The 22752-nt window shown below is 38.9% G+C and overlaps 1 protein-coding gene across 3 annotated transcripts in view; it reads right to left on the bottom strand.

Moving 5' to 3' along the window:
- The window catches only part of TWSG1 (twisted gastrulation BMP signaling modulator 1), a 49341-nt gene extending 29785 nt beyond the window's left edge, over positions 1–19556 (bottom strand). The window contains exons 1-2 of one of the 3 annotated variants that reach the window (XM_023647455.2): positions 17245–17526; positions 15271–15427 (exon numbers count right to left, since the gene is read on the bottom strand). In XM_023647455.2, the coding sequence (XP_023503223.1) occupies positions 15271–15393 (123 nt within the window). In that variant the 5' untranslated portion in view covers positions 15394–15427; positions 17245–17526. Of the gene's footprint in view, positions 1–15270; positions 15428–16786; positions 17072–17244 lie in introns of those variants that run through there. The other 2 variants (XM_023647456.2, XR_011420920.1) reach the window with 2 other exon arrangements.
- Positions 19557–22752: the final 3196 nt, after the last annotated feature.

The raw sequence follows: 22752 nt of genomic DNA, 5'->3' as shown, positions 1-22752 counted from the left end.
AAGCTGTGGTTAGGATGAACGTTTTTAAATATAAGGAACATTTCTAAAGTGTTTTGGAGTCAAGTATTGGAAATACAAAAAAAAAAAAACTCAAAACGTAACTGTGATGAATCAAGGATCACAGAAAAACATAAAAAATTACTCCATTTAAATTAAGCAGAATCTTTTCTTCAGGATACTTAAAAAGAAACCTTTACCTTTAGTTGTTTTAGTTATGAGTCTTCTGTAACTACAAAGGCTGTGCTGAAGAGGCTAGAACCAAGATAAAAGGAATGCTTTAAAAATATTTTTTTAATTGTAAAAAATTTTGAAAAATATCTGCTAGAGTAGAAGGAGAAATTACCCAAATTCTTCCCACTTTGGTAAATTCCTATGCATTTCTAATAAAATAATGATTGTGCACTCTCTTGATCTAAAGAAATAAGCACTTCCCTATTGTAAAAATCTGTCAACACAACTTAGCCACATTTTATGTACCAAAATTCAGAAATAGGCCTTACATTCTTGATCCCTTCCACACCTTGTCCATGTTCTCATTCTTTACCACCACGTTTATTAGTATCTTCCATTTCACTATTATTTCAAAATCTCTACTTCTTAAATAGAACATATGGTTGAGTTGAGATGTCGAATATTCTGTTGGGACTGGCTGTTTATACATTTTATTAATCTTACTATGACTAAATTTGAGTACTGCTCAGTTGAGTGGAACATGTGATTATAACCAAACACAGAGTTCACAGAGGTCCAAAAAACAGACAGATGCAACACCTCCACTACTTCCTGCTGCCCCTCCCCCGAAGCTCCCAAGTGGATTTATTTGACATTAACAGGCGCTGTGCTAAGTGTTTCACATGCATTATCCTGATTCTCATAAAGCTTCTATCAAAGTAGTTATTATTTATCTTCATTTTTCAAATAAGGTTATGAAATTTGTACATCATTCAATTAGTAAGTGGCTGAGATGTGACCCCAGTTTTGGTCAGATATTCCTGCTTTTTAAACATTGACACGGGAACTATATAGCTTATTTCTTATTAATTTAGCATTTCAATAATTATAGTTATTACTTTCTCAGAAAGAATGAGCCCATAATTAAATTGAGATAATCCCTCATGTTGTTTGAGCAAAGACATTATTATATCTTTCACTCTCAGTACCTGAATACAATTAGAAGTGCTATTGCCCAAGTTTAATCATTGTTTGTAAAAGCAAAATAAATATCATTGGCTAAGAGTTGCAAAACCAGTGAGTTGGAATTTAATACTTAATTCTTTTGTTGCTTCAGCCAGTTAATGACCCTATCATCTGCTTCACTAGTCTGCACGTCTCAGAGAAAGTGTGGGTGTTGCTCACCATACAGATGAGAAGGCTGAGAAGGAGTGGTTAGTGATTTGTCTGAGTTCACACAACTGGGACTCTGACATCAGGGCTTCTGACTCAAGGCTGCTCCTACCACCACTGCTTCTGCATGTTAGAGTCAGAGTAATATGGAAGAAGACATCTGTTTTCCGTGTGTAGTACTATGCCAGGCGTTATTAAAGTTTGGTAATCACATTGTTCAATAAATTTATGACAGAAAAAACTGAAACTTTATACTAAATGGCAAACAGAAATTTATACATTTGGGCTGCCCTATATGGACCAAAATGAGTATTTAGAGAGAATCTGGAAAGCTGCTTAAAAAGCTTATAAGAAATGTGTGCCAGCACTATGAAAGTTTTAGGGAAGTCTAATCATTTAAAATGTACTTCATTACATTTGTATTATGGAAAATTGTGAAATTTTTGAATGCCAGAAGACAGAGATTTTATATAATTATTCAGTCAATTTTAATGGAAAAATCTTATTCTCTATACAACTAAGGTTCTGGTGAGATCTTAATTCTCTATGCAAAATAAATGGGGGACGGTATTACTTATCTGAGACTAAGACTAGACTTTAAGAGTTAAAATTTATTTCATAAACTTCCAAACTTCCAGGCCAGAGATGGAAACTAATAACTTGAGAAAGAATCTTATTTATATTCTACTGTTCAGTTACTAATAAATATTTCCATTCTCTAACTGTTGCCACGATCTGAGATATCTGTTAGCACTGTTGTTAAACCAGGGGAACATCATCATTGAAAAGAACATTATAGTCTGATAGAGGGCAAATGACTTGGACTTAAGAGAATCTGAATTTAAGTCCTAGCCCATAAGCTGCAGTCTCAGTTTCTCAGTCATAAAAAGGAGATGGTATTGCTAGACTTTCCCTTACAGACTTTGGCATCCAAATGAAATAATGACTATAAAAAGGTTTGGCGACCCAGCAATTCCACTCCTAAGTATTTACTCAAGAGAAATGAAAACATATGTCCACACAAAGACCTCTATCTGAAAGTAATTGCCCACTTTACTCATAATCACCAAAAACTGGAAACAACCCAATGTCTGTGGGCTGGTGAATGGATAAAGAAATGCGGTACATCCATACAATGGAATACTACTCAGCAATCAAAAGGAAAACTACCTGATACATACAACAATTTAAATGAGTCTCAAAAGCATTATACTAAATGAAAGAGGCCAGCCAGACACAAAAGGCTACATACTCTACAATTCTGTTCATACGACATTCTGAAGAAGCAAAACTATTGGGACAAAAATCAAATCAGTGGTTGCCAGGTGCTTAGGCTTGGGAAGGGGCTAGTTCTGACTACAAAGGGGCACAACGGAAGTTTTTCGGGTGATGAAAATATTTCCTCTGATTGTGGTAGGGGCTACATGAGCATATGTTTGTCGAAAATCAAAACTATGCCTAAAAAGAGTGAACTGCATTGTATGTGAATTATACAGCAATAAATTTGACTAAAAAAATGCTTTGGGAGATCAGGGAATACCTTATTTCATCTTTGAAAGACCATTATGGTACATCGTGGTTTCTCCATAAATTTATTATTTTAACAAACCTGAATTGAAAAACATAAAGCATTATATAAATGCAAGCTGCTGTTTTACTTTTCTACTTTTAAGCTAAAACTAAACTTCTCTAAACTAACCTAAATACTTTTCCCTTTTTTTTTTTTACAAAGAAACATAAAGCAATGCTAGTGAAAAACACAGAACACAAAAGTAGTATATACAATATATTTGTTAAAAGTCACCTAACCATAAATAAAAACCTAGAAAGAACTATATCAAACTATAAAAGTAGTCTGTGTTTGGATAATAGGACTATGAATGACTTACTTTCCTTTTTCTACCACTATGTATTCTATGAATTTTCTTTGAGTACAAAATCATTTTATAATGGCATATAAAATTTAATTTACTTGCGTAGTATGACTTCTTAAGATTGTTTAATGGTTGTACAATAAAAAAAATAAAATACTCAAAAACACAAACTGAGGTTCTTAAATATTACATTAAGCAAACTAAGTATTTATAACAGCTTGATCTTAAAAAAAAAAACAACCCAGGAACGTCAGAACAAAGCTAGTTAAGTAAACACATATCATGTGAGCATTGGTAATCAATAAAGCAGTAGAGTGTCCCTATACTGATACTACTTTGACAACTGTCACTTAGGTCAAATGGGTATTTTAGAACAAATAAATAAAACAAAATATCCTCAAACAATTAGCCTTTATTCAAACATAATTATAATTAGGTTGGATTACAACAAATCTGTCTTGACATATTATACTCTTTAAGGAGGAAATCAGACAAACTTTCAAACTTGGAAGAGAAATATCAACTGAACCTCATTATCATGTTGTTCTTTACAAATTCTAACTGGGTAGTAAACTTTCGTCCTGAAAATAATATAAACTTAAGTGACACAAGACTGAAAACAGAATTTATCCTTTTGGCTAAATAAATCATCATAAAGGTTCATGTATATACGTGAACTACCAAAATATAACAAATGGCACCCATTTCTTATATAAACTTAGTAACAAAATTTTAATCCTACTTACTTTAAAAGTGGCCCAATGAATTTCTTTAAAATAGTCGAGGTGGGGTGAAGTAGGGAGGTACAGATGAGAGAGGACTGGCCATATGTTGATAGCTGAGTGATGAGTATGAGAGGCTATTTTACTATCCTCCCTATTTTAAGTATATTTGAATTTTTCCAAGTGTCCCGATGAAAGCTTTATTTTTGTTTTAAAAAGGAAACAGCCAGTGAAAATAAATTTTAGTTTCCACTAATAAATTTTAGCAGCTATTCTAATTGCATTAAGCATCTGAAAGGGAAACAATGACTTATTCTTCCCTTAAATTACATCAGGCTGAACTCACTACTTTTGGACATTAATTTTAAAGATTTACATGAGGTGTTAACTGAAGCAAAACAGGACAAAAATGAGAGTAACAATTTTTTTTTGGTGAGAAAGATTGGCCAATCTTCCTCTTTTTGCTTGATGAAGACTGTCACTGAGCTAACATCTGTGCCAAACTTGCTCTGTTTTATATGTGGGACGCCACCACAGCACGACTTGATAAGCGGTGTGTAGGTCCATGCCCGGGATCTGGAGCCATGAACCTCAGGCCGCTAACGTGGAGTGCGCAAACTTAACCACTACACCACCAGGCAGGCCTGGAGAGTCACAACTTTGAAGAACGAGGAAGTAGAATGAAGAGGAAAAAACACTATAGGAAAATAAGACAGTGTTCATAAGAGGAAAGAACAAACACTGTATATTGTAAATCAAAATATTACTAGTATAGTAACAAATCAGGGTAACTGTAGCAAGAGACTAACATGGAACTTAATTAGGCACTGATTCAGGAAAAGGAAGAGAAAATTAATTTTTTAGTTTACTGTGATTAAAGACAAAATACACTTTAAAAAACTAGAATTCTTAGTAGGAAACTATTTTGAAATCCCAACCTATTTCAGGAAATCTAAGATTCGTTTAATAGCTGAGTCAATTTTTAGAATAAAAAAGCAGAGTGTCAATTTGGCACATAAAAGTGCTAAATAAATATTCAGGTAACAAGTGCTAAAATGATGCATCAATGATATCTGAACCTAAGTCTGAATATTTTCATGAATTATAATGTTTATATCATCCTAAATATGACCATAAATATTGGTTAAAAGTACCTACAGGTCAATAAACCTGTTTTTCACTTCTTAATACAAAATAGGTCTTGGAATTTCTAGGCTAGAAGTGTAATATTGATCCACAACTTAAAAGTTCTTTTCACAAAAGCAGAAGAAAAAACAAGTAAAGATCTTGTCAAAAGCAAAATCTTTTCTTATCAAGTTTTTTCCTGAAATAGGACAGCTAAACCACTCATTATATGAGCAAGAGTACACCAAGACAACAATTTTACTTTCTTGATGTTTAAAGTTAGATTCCTTTCCTGTCAGAAGCACAAAATAAATATTTATATAGGGACCACCCTTACGCATAACAACTTAAAGGAGTGGCAGGAATGACTGTGCTGCCTTGTGATCATGCTGGTAAAAAATATTTACATAACTATGAGCTTCCAGGGAAAATTTTTTATACTTAGTTATTTCATCAGGGCAGAGGGCTCAACATAGACAAATGTTCTAACTTATCCTCATAGTACCTCATTTCAACACTACCAATGTTCAAACTAAACCAAAACAACAAAAAGAAAATCTAAATTCCCTCTAAGAAGTAATTAGTATCTTTCTTTAAACTTCTATAGCATTGCCTTTCTTAAAAGTACTTATCTCCTGCCTTCATTTCTGTACATGTTCTTCTTCTGTAAATTTAAGGAGAAAAGCTATTACTGTCATCTAAAATGTCAATGTGCCTTGTTCTTTCTTAAATATGAAAGCAGAATTTTAATAACTTAGCGTGTGCAACGGAAAGCAAAGTGCCAGCAATTCTCCATCTTTTCAGCGCCATTAACCACTTTAAGAACCTCTTGAAAGCTATGGACTTTTTTCCTAGAAAACTGTACATACATAATTGTGAATAGAACTAAAAAGAGGGCATTAAAGTTCAAGTTTCTATCACAGCAGTTAAGCTACTCTCCCCCGAATACAGCAAAAAGAACTAGAGATCCACCACCCACCCACCCACCCCAACCACAGCAAGAAAACCAGCCAATCAAAACCAACCAACCACAAACTTCCTTTCAGGAAAATGACCAGCTTCACAGCAGAGAACACATTCCAGGCTCAAGGGCTCCCTGTCCTTCCAGTGAAACCCTCCAGTCTGTGTATGTCAGTTCTACCCATGTACACAGTCTCTCAACCAACTTTTTACTGCCTCTTTCTTAAGTATAAATGGACGACTAAAGCATACTATAGATTCGGGGAAAGCCTGTCACATGGAAGAGACATAAGTTACAAGAAAAAAAAATCTTGGAAGAAAGAAATAATCCAGGTAACAGAACTAGGGGGAAAACACACACACCTCCACCTCCACCAGTGAAACTTACAATAGGTGTCATCCTTGGAGATATCTGAGAAAATGATGCATTCAAAAACAAGTGAAAGTGTTAATCCAAAAAAATTAACAAGCAGAATATAAGAGCTCTCGAAATTTAAAAGTCATTGCTAATACTAAAAAATTCAATGGAAAGCGTTCAAAGCTAAAGTCAAGGAAATCTCCCCAAAGGCAGAATAAGAAGGTAAAAACAAATTTAAGATCCATGACACTAGATACAAGCAATGAACAATCCGAAAATGAAATTAAGGACACAATTCCATTTACAACAACATCAAAAAGAATAAAATACCTATGAATAAACTTAACCAAAGAAGTGTAAGACTTCTTTACATTTCTACAAAATACTGAAAGCTGCAAAATATTGTTGAAAGAAATTAAAGAAAATCTAAATAGAAGAAAGATATTCCATGTTCAGGAATCAGAAGACCTAAATACTGTTAAGAGGTCAGTACTTCTCAAACTGATCTATATAGTCAATGCAATCCTTACGAAAACCCTAGCTGGCAATACCAAAGGTACAACCCGTGAAAGAAAAAATGAATGTTGGACTTCACCAAAATAAAAAACGTATGCTTTGCAAAAGGCACTGTCAACAGAATGAGAAGACCTGTCACAGACTGGGAGAAAATATTTGCAAAAGACATATTTGATGAAGGACTGTTATCCAAAACATACAAAGACTCCTAAAACACAACAGTAAGAAAATGAACAGGGGCTGGCCCTGCAGCCGAGCAGTTGGGTTCACGCGCTCTGCTTTGGCAGCCCAGGGTTTCGCCAGGTCTAGTCCTGGGCGCCGACATGGCACTGTTCATCAAGCCGTGCTAAGGCGGCATCCCAGGTACCACAAGTAGAGGGACCCACAACTAAAAATACACAAATACGTATGGGGGGGCTTTGGGGAGAAAAAGGAAAAATAAAATCTTAAAAAAAAAGAAAATGAACAACTTAAAAATGGGCAAAGGATATAAACAGACACTTCACCAAAGATGATACAGAGGTGGCAAATAAAGCAGATGAAAAAATGCTCAACATCATGTCATTAGGGAATTGCAAATTAAAACAATGAGATACCAAGATACACCTGTTAGAGTGGCTAAAATTCAAAACACTGACAAACCAAACATTGACAAGGATGCAGAGCAACAGGTGGGAATGCAAAATGTTAAGGCCACTGTGGAAGATAGTTTGACAATTTCTTACAAAAGTAAACATACTCTTAGCATATGATCCAGCAATTGTGCTCCTTGGCATCTACTCAAATGAGTTGAGAATGTATGTCCACATGAAAATCTGCACATGGATATTTATACCAGCATTATTCTTAGTTACCAAAATTTGGAAGCAATCAAGATGTCCCTCAATAGGTGAATGGATAAACAAACGGTGGTACATCCATACAATGGAATATAAATCAGCAATAAAAAGAAACAAGCTATCAAGCCGTGAAAAGACGTGAAGGAACCTTAAATGCATATTGCTAAGTTAAAGAAGCCAGCCTGGAAAGGCTACATACTGTATAATTCCAACCGTAAGACATAATGGAAAAGGCAAAACCATACAGACAATAAAAACGATCAGTAGTAGCCAGGGACTTGGGGGTGGGGATGGAGCACAGATTTTTAGGGTAGTGAAACTATTCTGTGTCACATCGTAACGGCAGCTATATGACATTATACATTTTTCAAAACGCACAGAACTGTACAATACAAAGAGAGAACCCTAATGTAAACTGTAGACTTTAGTTAATAATAGAGCGACAATATTGGTTCATCAATTCTAACAAATGTACCACACTAATGCAAGATGTTCATAATAGGGGAAACAGTGGGTGTGTGCAGGGGGAAGGGGTACACTGGCTCCTTCTACACTTTCTGCTCAATTTTCCTGTAAACCTAAAACTACTCCAAAAAATAAAATCTATTATAAAATAACTTCTTACCTGGGTTTATTGCAGAAATTGACAAGCTGATCTTAAAATTCAGATGGAAATGCAAGGGACCCAAAATAGTCAAAACAATCTTTAAAAAGAAGAAAGTTGGAGAACTCATACTTCCTGATTTCAAAACATAACACAAAGCTACAGTAATCAAGACAATGTGATACTGGCATAAAGACAGACATATGGATCGATGGAATAGAATTTAAAGTCAGGAAATAAACTATTACATTTATGGTCAAATTATTCTCAACACGGGAGCCAAGATAATTCAACGGGAGAAAAACAGTCTTTTCAACAAACTGTGCTAGGACAACTGAATATCCATACACAAAATAGTAAAGTTGGATCCCTACCTTACACCATACACAAAAATCAACCCCAAATGGATCATAGATCTAAACATAAGACCTAAATCTATAAAATGCTTAAAAGGAAATATACACGTGAATCTTTGTGACCTTGGGTTAGGCAATGGTTTCTTAGATACAACACCAAACGCATAAAAGACAAAAGAAAAAATAGATTACATAAAAACTTAAAACTTTCGTGTTGCAAATGATATCATCAAGAAAGTAAAAAGACAATCCACAGAATGAGAGAAATTACTGGCATGTCATATATCTGATAAGGGACCTATACACAGAATATATAAAAAATTCTTGTAACTCAGCAATAAAAAAGACAAGCCAATTGAAAATTTGGCATAGGTTCTGAATAGACATTTCTTCAAAGAAGATATACAAATGGCAAACTGGCACATGAAAAGACGTTCAGCATCATTCCTATTAGAGAAATGCAAATAAAAATCACTTTATATCCACTAAGATGACTACAATAAAAAAGAGAGTAACAAGCACTGGTGAAGATGGAGAGAAAGTGGAACCCTCATGCACTGCTGGTAGGAACATATGCAGCCACTTTGGAAAATATTTTAGCAGTTCCTCAAAATGTTAAATACACAGTTACCATATGACCCAGCAATTCCACTCTTCAGTATGTGCCCAAGAGAAATGAAAACATACACATACACAAAAACTTGTACATGAATATTCAAAGCAACATTATTCACCATAGCCCAAAAGTGAAAACAATCCAAATATCCATCAACTGATGAATGGATAAATGAAGTGTGGTATATCCATACAATGGATTATTATTTGACCATAAATCAATGAAGTACTGATACATACTAAAACATGGACGAATTGTGAAAACATTATGCTCAATAAAAGGAGCCAGACACAAGACAACATACTGTATGATTTCATTCATATGAAATGTCCAAAACAGGCATACAGAGAGACAGAAAGTAGGTTAGTGGTTGCCTAGGGGTGTGGATGAAGGAATGGAGAATAACTGCTAAGGGATATGAGGTTTCTTTTTAGTCTGATGGACATGTTCTAAAATAAGATTGTGGTGCTGGTTGCACAACTCTGTGAATACACTAAAAACCAGAGAACTGCACATTTAAATGGGTGGAATTTATAGTATTTGAATTATATCTCAATAAAGCTGTTAAAAAAAACATCTAAAACGCAGAGATCCATCTTAGATTTATACTAATCAAAGTTCCAGAAAGGAAGAAGAATATTATATATAAAAATAATAGTAAAATGGAATATTCTGGTCTTTAGCTCAAAACAGATTCCCTCCCAGGTGGGGGAGGAGATAAGGGGTAAGGGGGCACATATATATAGTGACTGAGAAATAATAATGTACAACTGAAATTTCAATGTTATAAACCATTACGACCTCACCTAAAAAAGAAAGAGAATCCCTCCTCCCAAGAAAGACTCTCAGGGTGCCCAACGCAATGCAGGAAAAGACTCACACCAAGGATACGGAGATGAAACTAAAAATTTCCAGAGAGAAGACATAAACAAAGTCATCTACAGAGAATAAAAAACACACTGGTATCAGACTTCTTACCAGCGATATGGAATACTAGGAGATAACAGAAACGTCTTCAAAGTTCCAAAGGAAAGGAATTTAACACAGAATTCTATATTAAGGCAAACCACCAGTCAGATGTAAAGTGAGAATAAATACATTTCCAAGATATGCAGGACCCAGAAGTTTGCTTCCAACACAGCCTTTCTTAGAAGATACTTCAGGGCATATTACAACAAAATGAGAGTAAATTAAGAAAGAACAAGATACGGAATCCAAGAAATGGTAGAACCAACCTAGGAAAGTAATAATGGGAATGTACTATATGACAGCATGCATCAGACACAGAGGGCAATGAGTTAAATCCGCAAACAAGACTGAAGGCTCCATTTGGAGAAAAACAGATTAAGAATGTAAAAGGACACGAAAAGTTAATGACTGATGATGCAAAATCAAGAAAGACAATTAGAAACTCAAGAAAAACAAAATCATTCAAGAAAGGAAACATAATCATAGTACCCTATGTGACTACAGTCAACAATATTTATATAATCACTATAAAATAAACATGGTTTATGGAGTGTCAATTTTAGAATATACCTATAAATAAAGCATGCAAGATTCAAATATAGTTACAAAGCAGAGGAATAAGGTTCATAAAAATCACTGATAGAGCACTTAAGTGCTGAGCGCTGATCTAAGTACTTTGCACCTAATCTCCACAATGACCATACATCGTAGGTACGGCTATTATCCCTATTTTGTAGATGAGGAAACTGAGGCACTGCAAGATTAAGTAACTTGCCCAAGGTCATACGGCTAGTACATGGCCGAACTGGATTCAAATTCAGACAGTCTCGTTCTAGAGTTCATGCACTTAACCATTACACTATGCTGCCCCTCAAAATGTAGATGTCATCAAGCTTGACAACCTAAAAGAACAGATAACATCCCATTCCGCAGAGACTTTGATACAGTCCATCAGAAGTCATTCCAAAAGGTGAAAATTCTAAAGGCAGCATTCACAGATGCTTTCCCTGTTTGCTATGATGTTAAGTGTGGCAATCAATGGTAGATTCACATAACCCCCAAGGGAATCCCATAAGCCTTCCCTTTTCTAGATCCCTAAAGAAATTATACTTGGTCTCTCTGCCAAAAAAATAAATAAAATTTAAAAAGGAAAGGGTAGGGCTACTAATATTCTCCTCTTATATCAGGAATCAAGAGAGAGTGTTTCTAGTTGACAGAACAGAACAGAAAGGTTTATCTGTACTGTAGAAATTGAAAAGGTAACCAAGAGAGAAACTAAAAACAGCGACACAATTATGGCAGGGCAGGGGTTGGGAAGGAGAGGATGGTACATGAGCTATGTCCTAAACTAGTATAGCAGAAAGGCAGTTTTAGATATATAATATCTAGAACTGATAAATTAAGAAACAGTATAAACATATTATTTAGCCATATGGTTAAAAATCACTAAAAGTAAAAATGGAAGCAGTTACTAGATTAAAAGTGGTTCTCCTTGGGTAAGAGAATGAGGAGTAGGGAGAATTAGGTCAAGGAACTTACTTTTCATTATGCATCCTTCTGAAAATTTGACTTTTTAAAAAGAGACTTGCATTACCATGACACATAATAGTTGGTTTCTTTCTTTAGAACTGTGCAGAACTAGAAGGAAACTGTGAGATCACTCACTCAGCCAATTCATTTTACAGTTAAAATGCGGCAGATTAGATTATACCTCATCCATATGCTCTCCTTACAGTGTGCCACCCATGCGCCTCCATCAAGAGGTGGGGCCTATGTTCCCTCCACTTAAATCCAGGCGGTCTATGACTGCAGTGAAGTGACACCGTAACTTCTAAGGTGAGGCGACAAAAGGCAATACAGCTTCCCCCAGCTCTCTTTCATGAGACGCACACCTTGGAAGCCCTGAGCCAACATGTAAGAATGTGGCATTTCTGAAGCCAACCGGTGCTGGAGAGATTATACAGAGAGGTGAGAGAGGTAAGAGAGAGAGAAGAGGGAGAGAGAGGAGGGAGGGGGGGTGGGGGAGGGGGACAGAGCGAGAGAGAGAGAGAGAGAGAGAGAGAGAGAGAGCACGTGAGTGAGTGCACTCACACTGAAGACTTCCTAGCCAAGGTGTTAGACTTACTGGTGAGCCTTCAGATTTGTGACATCCAGTACAGTAGCCAACAGTCACAATTAAATTTAAATTTAATTAAATAAAATTTAAAAATCTGTTTTTCAATCACACTAGTCACATTTCAAGGGCTCAATTAAACACATGTGGTTAGTTTCTACTGCACTGGATAGGGCAGGTGTAGACCATTTCCATCACAGCACAAAGTTCTAGTGCACAGCACTGCTCCAGATAATTCCAGCCCCCAGCCCTCAAGCCACCCCAGCTAACGCTGTGTGGAACAGAGACGAGCTATTCCACTGAGCCCTGCTCAGAATGCAAACTCATGAGCAAAATATATGTTGTTTTCAGCCAGGGATTTTTGGGGTGGTTTGTTATATAGCCATAGTAAGCGAAAGACAAAGAAAGCATAGTTCAGAATATGAAGTAATCTGCTGGAGTTCTGGAGTCCACAAAAGCAGTCAAATGGTGAAATTAATCACATTTCACTTCAATGTCCAATTAGTGTCTGTGAATAAAACAAACCAGAAAATCCTCAATCCTCGAACCCTCAGTATTTTTAACCTCAAATACTCTGCCACTTATGCAGCAGAAGAGTTATCTCTACAACTCCAGAAAAAGATCTGATGACTCTTGGCTCTGAAGGAACAACAGGAATCTGAGAGATGTCAGCATCAGTTAATTGTGGCAAAAAAAAAGTCCTAGCTTCTTTCCAATGAATTTATTAGAATCTCCATTTACCAGTTTTTACACTTACATAGTACTCTTTACTTTTTGAAGTATTTTTGTAAGTCTTAAATATTTTTAAATTAAAAAGTAAAACAAACAAAAGTCTTTGAGAGTGTTTATCAATATTAACCAAAAGCTTTCTCTTCTAAATATTCCCTTAGAAGGCAAGGTATTTTAAATAAAGTCTAACTTTTAATTATTTGAACGAACAGAAATGAGACTTGGAGAATCAAAAAATAATCTGGGATTTAAGTGAATTTCCATCATGAATACAGCAAATGCTAGGAGACTTTATCTCTAATAACAAATCATGAAGCCATATTGAAACACCCTGGGAAATAGCTCAGATTCCCCATCTGATGACCCCAGCACAAAGCTGGACTTTATGTGCAAACTATGAAATTTTCAGCCAGCACAAGACTAAGAAGACGTACCATATCAAAACTTCCTTGTATAAAATTAGATGATATTAAAGATTTACTGTTAATTTTTAAATTGCTAATAGCTATGTTTTAAAGAATTCTTATCTTTAAGAGAATTATGACAAAATACTATCAGGGATTTTCATGAAATTAAAACAGAGCTGGCACAGACAGAGGAGTATAGAGGAAACCAGGGCAGCCATGAGTTAATGACTTTGTAACTGCTGATGAGTAGTTCATTACACTCTTTTCTCTTCTATTTATGCTTGAAAATGTCCATAGGAAAGAAATTAAAAACCAACCAACATGGGGCTGGCCCCATGGCCAAGAGGTTAAGTTTGCGCGCTCCGCTGCAGGCAGCCCAGTATTTCATCAGTTCGAATCCTGGGCACAGACGTGGCACTGCTCATCAAGCCACGCTGAGGCGGCGTCCCACATGCCACAACTAGAAGGACTCACAACTAAGAACATACAACTATGTACCGGGGGGCTTTGGGGAGAAAAAGGAAAAAAAAAAAAACAACCAACCAACCAACAAAATTCTCTAGTTACATGTTCTCGTTTGAAAGCAAAGTAAGAGTAAACAGTATGAGATGGTGGCAAAACATGCTCACGGTCAGGCTTTCTAGAATTTCAACTATAAATGAGAAGAACCAAAATGTCAGATAAGCACAAAATGCCTCTAATCTATAAAAATAATGATCACTTCTAGGACATACACACAATTGCTCTCATGTCAGGATTACAGCCTAGAGGTGGGTGACTCACACTTTACACAGAATTCTAGTACGAGGTTACTGAATTTCTTAGCCAACAGCCAATAACCAGAAGGGAGACTAATAAAGGCAGACACACAATGGGCACAAGACTGCCGACGGTCTAATATGCTGGGAAAAAAGAGAACAGCTGTATAGGACATGAAGTTTACTACTAATTAACACACTTTATGGAGTAATAACCAGTATGTTTAGTGGAAAGGCCAGAGGCTTTGTGTTAAACACAGACTACGTTCCACAGCCACTTAACTAGCTATATAAACCTAGCCAAATTACTTAACCTCACTTTTCTCCTCAGAAAGAAATGACAGCGGTAGCTACACATCACGAGGCATGCCTTAATGACTGAGAGAGAGCTCACTGTCAAGTATCTCAGAAGTAGATTCTCCAATCCCAGCCAACAACTTGCCTGCAACCTTATGAGAGACCCTGAGCTAGAACCACCCAGACAATCTCCTCCCAGATTTCCAACTGTCAGAAACTGCATGAAATAATAAACGTTTACTGCATTAAGTACCTACGTTTGGGGGTAACTTATTACAGAGAAGAGATAACTAATACATTATACTTAGGGTACAATTTGTCCATTATTCGACTAGCTAAATTTTTTCCTAAATATAGTAAGTAAGCCTCTTTGCCATGTAAACTAGACTATACAAGGGAATCCTTTAATTCATCCGAATAGAGTGTTCATCACTTTGTAATGGCATGTTTAAAAGCACGATACTATTCTCAGTACTGAACTTCTTGACTCTGACCTTGCTTGGATGCAAGAGAACCACACGGACAAAAATCCAAACCACTGTGTCATGGTTCAGTACCCCAGGCCCTGATGTAATACTCAGGCCCTATACCATATTAGATACATACTCCACATGTGTATATCTGCGCTCGATGTCTGCTCCACAATATATTTTAATACTAACAAGAAGTACTCTTAATCCTACCTGAATTAAGCATTTGCTCACGTCACTAGCACAGAGTGCTTTATTGCAACTCAGGGACACAGGGACCCATGTCAGCAACACCAGGACAGCTAGCGTAAGCATAACAACACAGTGTGACTTCATGTTTCTTCAAAGAGAATCAGTCACTTCCAGGAAGCTAGACAAACAAAAAGAAAACAAAATAAAGCTTTAATTCAAAGGTATGTGATAAGGTAAAAACAAATACAAAAATGAACAAAACAAGCCAAGACTCATTGTTTGTGTTAAGACTCTTAAGTGATCATTTAAAGATCATTTTCAATGAGAGAGGACTTAAACCAAAAAAAAAAAAACACCTACAATTTTATCTTGTAATGTCTTGTTAGCCATCCTCAAGGATCTAGGACACCGAAATTCCTCAGACTACTCAGAAACGGCGACTGTGAAAGTTAAGGTGAATATACTTGTATCTTTATTTGTCTCTCTCCATAGATACACATACAGATTTATATCTATATAAACATATCTACCTATGTATCTAACATGTACCTATGTCAGTAACCTGAGAGTGTATCAGGCAAATAACTAGTTTCAATACTGCGCTGCTACTATTCCACTTTAGTTTTAGGCCCATTATTCAACTTTAAGCCAATATAAAAACTATTAATACTGTATTGTAATTTAAAACATTTAAGATTTTAATTCTTAGAATTAAAACAAATTTTTAAAATGCAAATTATTCTAGCGATTATTTATGACTATCTCATTTGTCTTTTAACATATATTAGCCAGAACGAAGCAGCTCAAAGAAAGGAGTCGACAGTCATTCCCTAAATGATTTAGCAAATAACAAAGGGGATAATATATTATTAATTGCATTAAGAACTCTGGGTAATCTATTAAAATGCGAAGATACTCTTTTAATTCTATTGGTATCATATTCTTCAAAGTTATTAAGATATTACAGATTTAACATCCTAAGATATTAAAAATCAAGATATTACAAAAAGAAAAAGGAAAGAAAGGCCAACACAAATTCTGACAGTGGTTAAACAACCAACATGGTTATTACACTTTTAAAGAAGGAAGATAAAACTTCTTGGGGTTAAAACACATTCCCAAAATATGATCAATTAAAGTGAGTGACTGACTAGTGATGTAAGAGGAATAACAGGCGGGTTTGTGGGGCCTTTATGATTACTGTAAACTTTTATTCTAAACATTACAGAGTACAACACAGCAAAAGCAGGCAGCAGGCGGAGAGACAGGGCTCCGGCCGGGCCCGGTTCCGGACGCGCGCCCCGGACCGCCCCCGGGCCCGCCGGGAACCAACTGTCACGCGCATCCGACAACGCGCACCGAGCCGGATGATTTCCGGAGCCACCGGGACGAGCTTGTCGAAGCAAAAGGCGGCGTTCAAAAGCTGATTTTTCCAGAACCATTTTTCATCCTACAACACTAAAAATGGGGTTTTTCCCCATCCCTTAAGGCTGTCTTCTGAAGTGTTTAACAAAACCTCCTGCTCCCAGAATCTCACCAGAGAAAGGATTCAACTAAGCGCGGGCGTGCGCCAAGCAGCTAACGGAGCCATCCCAAAGGCTTCCCGCGGGCTCTGGGGAGCCGGGCCGCGTCAGAGCCGGCCCAGCCTCGCGGCCCGCCCCGCGGAGCTCGGCCCCGGCGCACACCGCAGTCTCCGTGGCGGGGACGGAGTCGCGCCGGCGACGCCGCAGCAGCCCCGCGGTACCACCCCGCCGCCGACGCCGCGGCCCAGGCCCGGAGGGGCGGCGGGCCCGGGCAGGCCTGCGCGCTCACGCCCAGCCCCCGCCCGCGGCCGCTGTCCGGCCTCGTCGCCGCGTGGGCGGGGCCGGGCCTCGCAGGGTCGGGTCGCTCCGCTCCTCCCCGCCCCGCGAAGCCCTCCGCCGCCTCGGCCTCCACAGGCCCGAGCTCGGCCCAGCTCCCGCCTGCCACAGGGCCGCCCCGCCCGCTCCCGCTCACCGTGCGCCGCGGCGCCGCGAGGCCGCCTGGCCCTGCTTCCCCTGCGGGTCGGCCGAGCCGGGGGCGAGCCGCGGGGCTGTGCGAGGGAGGCCGCCGCGCCCCACGCCTCCGCGCCGCCCCTCAGCGCCGCGCCAGCGAGCCTCCGGCAGCTTAAAGACACAGGCCCGCGCGCCGTCGCCGCCGCCGCCGCCGCCGCCCCGCAACCCGCGCCCCGCTCCCCGCGCCTCTTCCCTCCGCCTGCGCGCCCGGCCACCGCCAACAGCTCCCGCCAGGAGGCGTCTCTCGCTCGCCTGCGCTGCTGTCAGCACACGCCCCCGCCGGGCCACGCCCCCGCCGGGCCACGCCCACCCGCGCTTCTCCTCGGCCATCTTCCCTGCCCCAGGTTGGCTTCTTTTGTCAGCCTGCTCAGGCCAGTTGACCCTTCATTGAGGCCGGTTGTCTGGGTCCCTTCTGCATGGCTACCCATGCTTCAGCCCTTAGCGCGTCCTGGTCATGGCGCGGAGCACGGGAGGTGCGTGAGTTCCCTGAGAGGGAGACAGTGTCCCCCTGGTTATGAGGATGCAAGGCTGAGGCACCCGTTGGTTGAGTAGCTGACGCTTGAGTGCTTGTTTGACGTCATAGGGACGTTTCTGCATCTTTAGACTTACTGAATAAGGATCGTCAAGGGTGGAGCTGCAGAATTTCTGTGAGCAAGTCACTCATCTTAGTAGGGGCAGCAGGATGCTCAGCACTGGAACCAAGGAGGAGGCCAGGGGTACTGGCCAGGAGGAGCTCACTGCCCTGCGGAGAGGAGGAACAGCTAGACAAATGCCCCCCACTCCAACCTCGTAGGAGGGGGCTCCCCAGGTATGTAGGACTTCAGCTCTCATTTCAGCCTGTATTTTAGAAAAATGAGTTCCTTCCACTAACCCTTAGCCTGTAGATGAAGGCAACTGAGAACTGGACTCAGTGCTCTCCTACAACCCTGGGAATTTGCTTTTTAAAAAGATTCTGGGAGGGGCTGGCCCGGTGGCCGAGTGGTTAAGTTTGCGCACTCTGCTGCCGGCAGCCCAGTGTTTCGTTGGTTCGAATCCTGGGCGCGGACATGGCCCTGCTCGTCAAACCACGCTGAGGCAGCGTCCCACATGCCACAACTAAAAGGACCCACAACGAAGAATATACAACTATGTACTGGGGAGCTTTGGGGAGAAAAAGGAATAAAATAAAAAATCTTTGAAAAAAATAAAATAAAAAAATAAAAAGATTCTGGGAAATTGAATGACAAAGAAAGAATACTCAGGGCAGCAAGGAAGAAGAAAATAACCTACAAAGGAACCCCCATCAGGCTTTCAGCAGATTTCTCTGCAGAAACCTTACAAGGTAGGAGAGCCTGGAATGACATATTCAAATCAGTGAAGGACAAAAACTTTCAGCCAAGAATACTCTATCCAGCAAAAATATCCTTCAGGTATGATGGAGAAATAAAAACTTTCCCAGACAGGAGTGAAGTCAGCATCATGGTGGAGTGAGCTTGCCTGGGACTTTCTCCCCTCCAACATACAACAAAAAGGAGCAATAATATTCCAACAAAAAATATTCTAATAGCACAGGAATCCTTGGAGACCCACAGCAGCCAAACGACAGAGGACAGAGAGGCTGGAGCCCCCCCTTGGAGGAGCTGGAACAGGGTAAGAGAGAACTTTGCTCCCTCCCCTAAAGACTGGGATCGCTGCACAGGAGGCTCTGTGAGGGAAGGAGTGGGGGAGGGGTTGCGTGTCTGCAGGATCACCCAGGACTCCTAGGGCCCTTGCAGCCCAGATGGAAGCCCTCTAATGGGGCAAAAGTTTTCGTGTGGTGTGACCTTATCAAGGCAAGACCCAAGAAGAGCAGATAGCAAGACCTGATTGGGAAACCAGGTCTGCACACAAAAGAAAATGCCCCCCCCCCGGCCCACACTGTGCCGTGCCATCTCTGCTGAAGGTGGATGGCTCAGAATACGGGCCTCTCAACCCCCATCTAGTGGCAATAGGCTGTAACTTCAACCGAATGATATCACAATGGGGAAGACCCGTATTTCAGCATCAGGCAGTTCATAAAAGCTCCTGACCAGAGGGAAAACAATAAATGCCCAGAATTATGTCCTGAAGACTCAGAAATAAGTAACTAAATGACAATGAAGTCAAAATAGCTATCGTCAAAAAACTCAGTGAGGTAAAAGAAAACGTAGAGAAACAATTCAACGAGTTCTGGAGCTACTTCACAAAAGAGATTGAAACTATAAAGAAGAATCAATCAGAAATACTAGAGATGAAAAATACAATGGAAAAGATAAAACAAAATACAGATTCCCTGAATGCTCGTGTGGACAGCATAGAGGAGTGAATCAGCATAATAGAAGATAGACATGATGAATGGCTCCAGACAGAGGAGAGAGAACTAAGAGTAAAAAGAAATGAAGAAAATCTCTGAGAAATAGCAGACTCAATGAAGAAATGCAACATAAGACTTGTAGGTATCCGAGAAGGAGAATGGAGCAGAAAGCTTGTTCAAAGAAATAATAGCAGAGAACTTCCCAAATCTAGGGAATGAGAGAGAAATGTGTGTGGAGGAAGCTTGCAGACCTCCTAGATTTGTCAGTGTAAAAAGGCCTACTGCAAGGCGTATAGTAGTAAAAATGGCAAAAATGAATGACAAAGAAAGAATACTCAGGGCAGCAAGGCAGAAGAAAATAACCTACAAAGGAACCCCTATCAGACCTTCGATGGATTTCTCTGCAGAAACCTTACAAGCTAGGAGAGAATGGAATGACATATTCAAAACTTTAAAAGGTAAAAATCTTCAGCCAAGAATACTCTATCCAGTAAAAATATCCTTCAGATATGAGGGAGAAATTAAATCTTTCCCAGACAAACAAAAACTAAGGGACTTTGTAGCCATGAGACATGCCCCCCTACAAGAAATCCTCAAGAAGGCCCTCATACCTGAAAAAAGAACAAAAGGGAGAAAGGGGTCACAAAACACAGAGTAAGGAGACAGATAGAATCAGAATAGGATAGCAAATATTCAACTATAGCATTAGGATAAAAGGAAGGAAAACACCAAAAACAAAGACAATCTTGTCAGTTTAACCATAAACTCACAACACAAGTTAGAATAAGATATGAAAATAATAACTTAGGAGGGGTGGAAAGGGACTGAATTAGTTTAGACTGAGGAAATGAGAGGCCATCAGAAAATGGACTATGTTATGCACGAGATTCTGAATACAAACTTCAGGGTTACCACTAAACTAAAAAGCAGAACAGACACAAAAAATAAATAAGGAAAAATCTAAGAAACACAGCATAAGAAACTGCAGAAGTCAGTGGGTAGACCAAAACACACAGGATGAGAAACAAAGAAAATGGAGGAAAACCGGAAAACAAGTGACAGAATGACAGCATTAAGCCCTCATACATCAATAATCACCCTCAATGTAAACAGATTGAACTCTCCAATAAAAAGACAGAGAGTGGCAAGGTGGATTAAAGAACAAGATCCAACAATTTGTTGCCTCCAGGAAACACACCTCAGCTCCAATGACAAATACAGGCTCAGAGTGAAAGGGTGGAAGACAATGCTCCAAACTAATGGCAAACAAAAGAAAGCAGGTGTCATGATACTTATATCAGACAAAGTAGATTTCAAGATAAGGCAGGTAAAGAGAGACAGAGAGGGTCAGTATATAATGATCAAAGGGACACTACAAGAAGAAGTAACGCTTATAAATATCTATGCACCCAACACAGGAGCACCAAAGTTCATAAAGCAACTATTAACAAACCTAAAAGAAGATATCAAAAATAACGCAATAATAGTAGGGGACCTCAACACCCCACTCACATCATTGGACAGATCATCCAGACAGAAAATCAACAAGGAACAATGGAATTAAATGAAAAGCTAAAATAGTTGGACTTAATAGAATATATAGAATACTCCATCCAAAAATAGCAGAATACACATTCTTCTCAAGTGTGCATGGAACATTCTCAAGGATAGACCGTATGTTTGGAAACAAGGCAAGCCTCTACAAATTTAAAAAAATTGAAATAATAACAAGCATCTTCTCCGATTGTAATGCTATAAAGCTAGAAAGTAATTACAAGAAGAAGACCTGAGAAAGGGACAAAGATGTGGAGACTAAACAATATGCTTTGAACAAGCAATGGATCATTGAAGAAATTAAAGGAGAAATCAAAAAGTATCTGGAAACAAATGAAAACAATAATATGCCATACCAACTCCATGGGATACGGCAAAAGCTGTATTAAGAGGGAAACTCATTGCAATACAGGCACACCTTAACAAACAAGAAAAATCCCAAATCAGCAATCTCGAATTACACCTAACTGAATTAGAGAAAGAAGAACAAACAAAGCCTGAAGTCAGCAGAAGGAGAGAAATAATAAAAATCAGGGCAGAAATAAATGCTATTGAAACAAAAAAGGCAATAGAAAGGATCAATGAAACAAAGAGCTGGTTCTTTGAGAAGATAAATAAAATTGACAAACCCCTAGCCAGACTTACAAAGAAAAAAAAGAGAGAGAAGCCTCAAATAAACAAAATCGGAAATGAAAGAGGAGAAATAACAACAGACTCCACAGAAATACAATGGATTATAAGACAATACCATGGAAAACTATATGCAAACAAAATGGATGACGTAGAGGAAATGGATACATTCTTAGACTCTTACAATTTCCCAAAGCTAAGTCAAGATGAAGTAGACAATCTGAACTGACTGATCACAAGGAAAGAGATTGAAACAGCAATCAAAAGCATCCCAAAGAATAAAACCCCAGGACCAGAGGTCTTTCCTGGGGACTTCTACCAAACTTTCAGAGAGGATTTACCTATACTTTTCAAGGTATTCCAAAAAATTAGGGAAAATGGAACACTTCCTAACACATTGTTGAAGGCCAACATCACTCTGATACCAAAGCCTGACAAGGACAGCATGAAAAAGGAGAACTACAGGCCAATATCACTGATGAACATAGATGCAAAAATTCTCAACAAAATTTTGGCAACCCGAATTCAGCAATACATCAAAAGGATCATACATCATGATCAAGTGGGATTCATACCAGCGACACAGGGATGGTTCAACATCTGCAAATCAATCAACATGATACACCAGATCAACAAATTGAGGAATAAAAACCACATGATCATCTCAATAGATGCAGAGAAGGCATTTGACAACATCCAACAGCCATTTATGATAAAAAAAAAAAAAACAAAAACTCTGAACAGAATGAGGTTAGAAGGAAATTACCTCAACATAATAGAGGCCATATATGACAAACCCACAGCCAACATCATACTCAATGGGCAAAAACTGAGCACCATCTCCCTGAGAACAAGAACAAGACAAGGATGCCCACTATCACCACTCTTATTCAACATAGTACTGGAGGTTTTGGCTGGAGCAATTAGGAAAGAGAAAGGAATAAATGGAATCCAAATAGGGAGTGAAGAAGTGAA

Source organism: Equus caballus, chromosome 8 (assembly GCF_041296265.1).
Source record: "Equus caballus isolate H_3958 breed thoroughbred chromosome 8, TB-T2T, whole genome shotgun sequence".
Taxonomy (NCBI): Eukaryota; Metazoa; Chordata; class Mammalia; order Perissodactyla; family Equidae; genus Equus; species Equus caballus.
The sequence above is the reverse complement of the archived record's forward strand: the minus strand, read 5'-3'. Positions and strand labels throughout refer to the sequence as shown.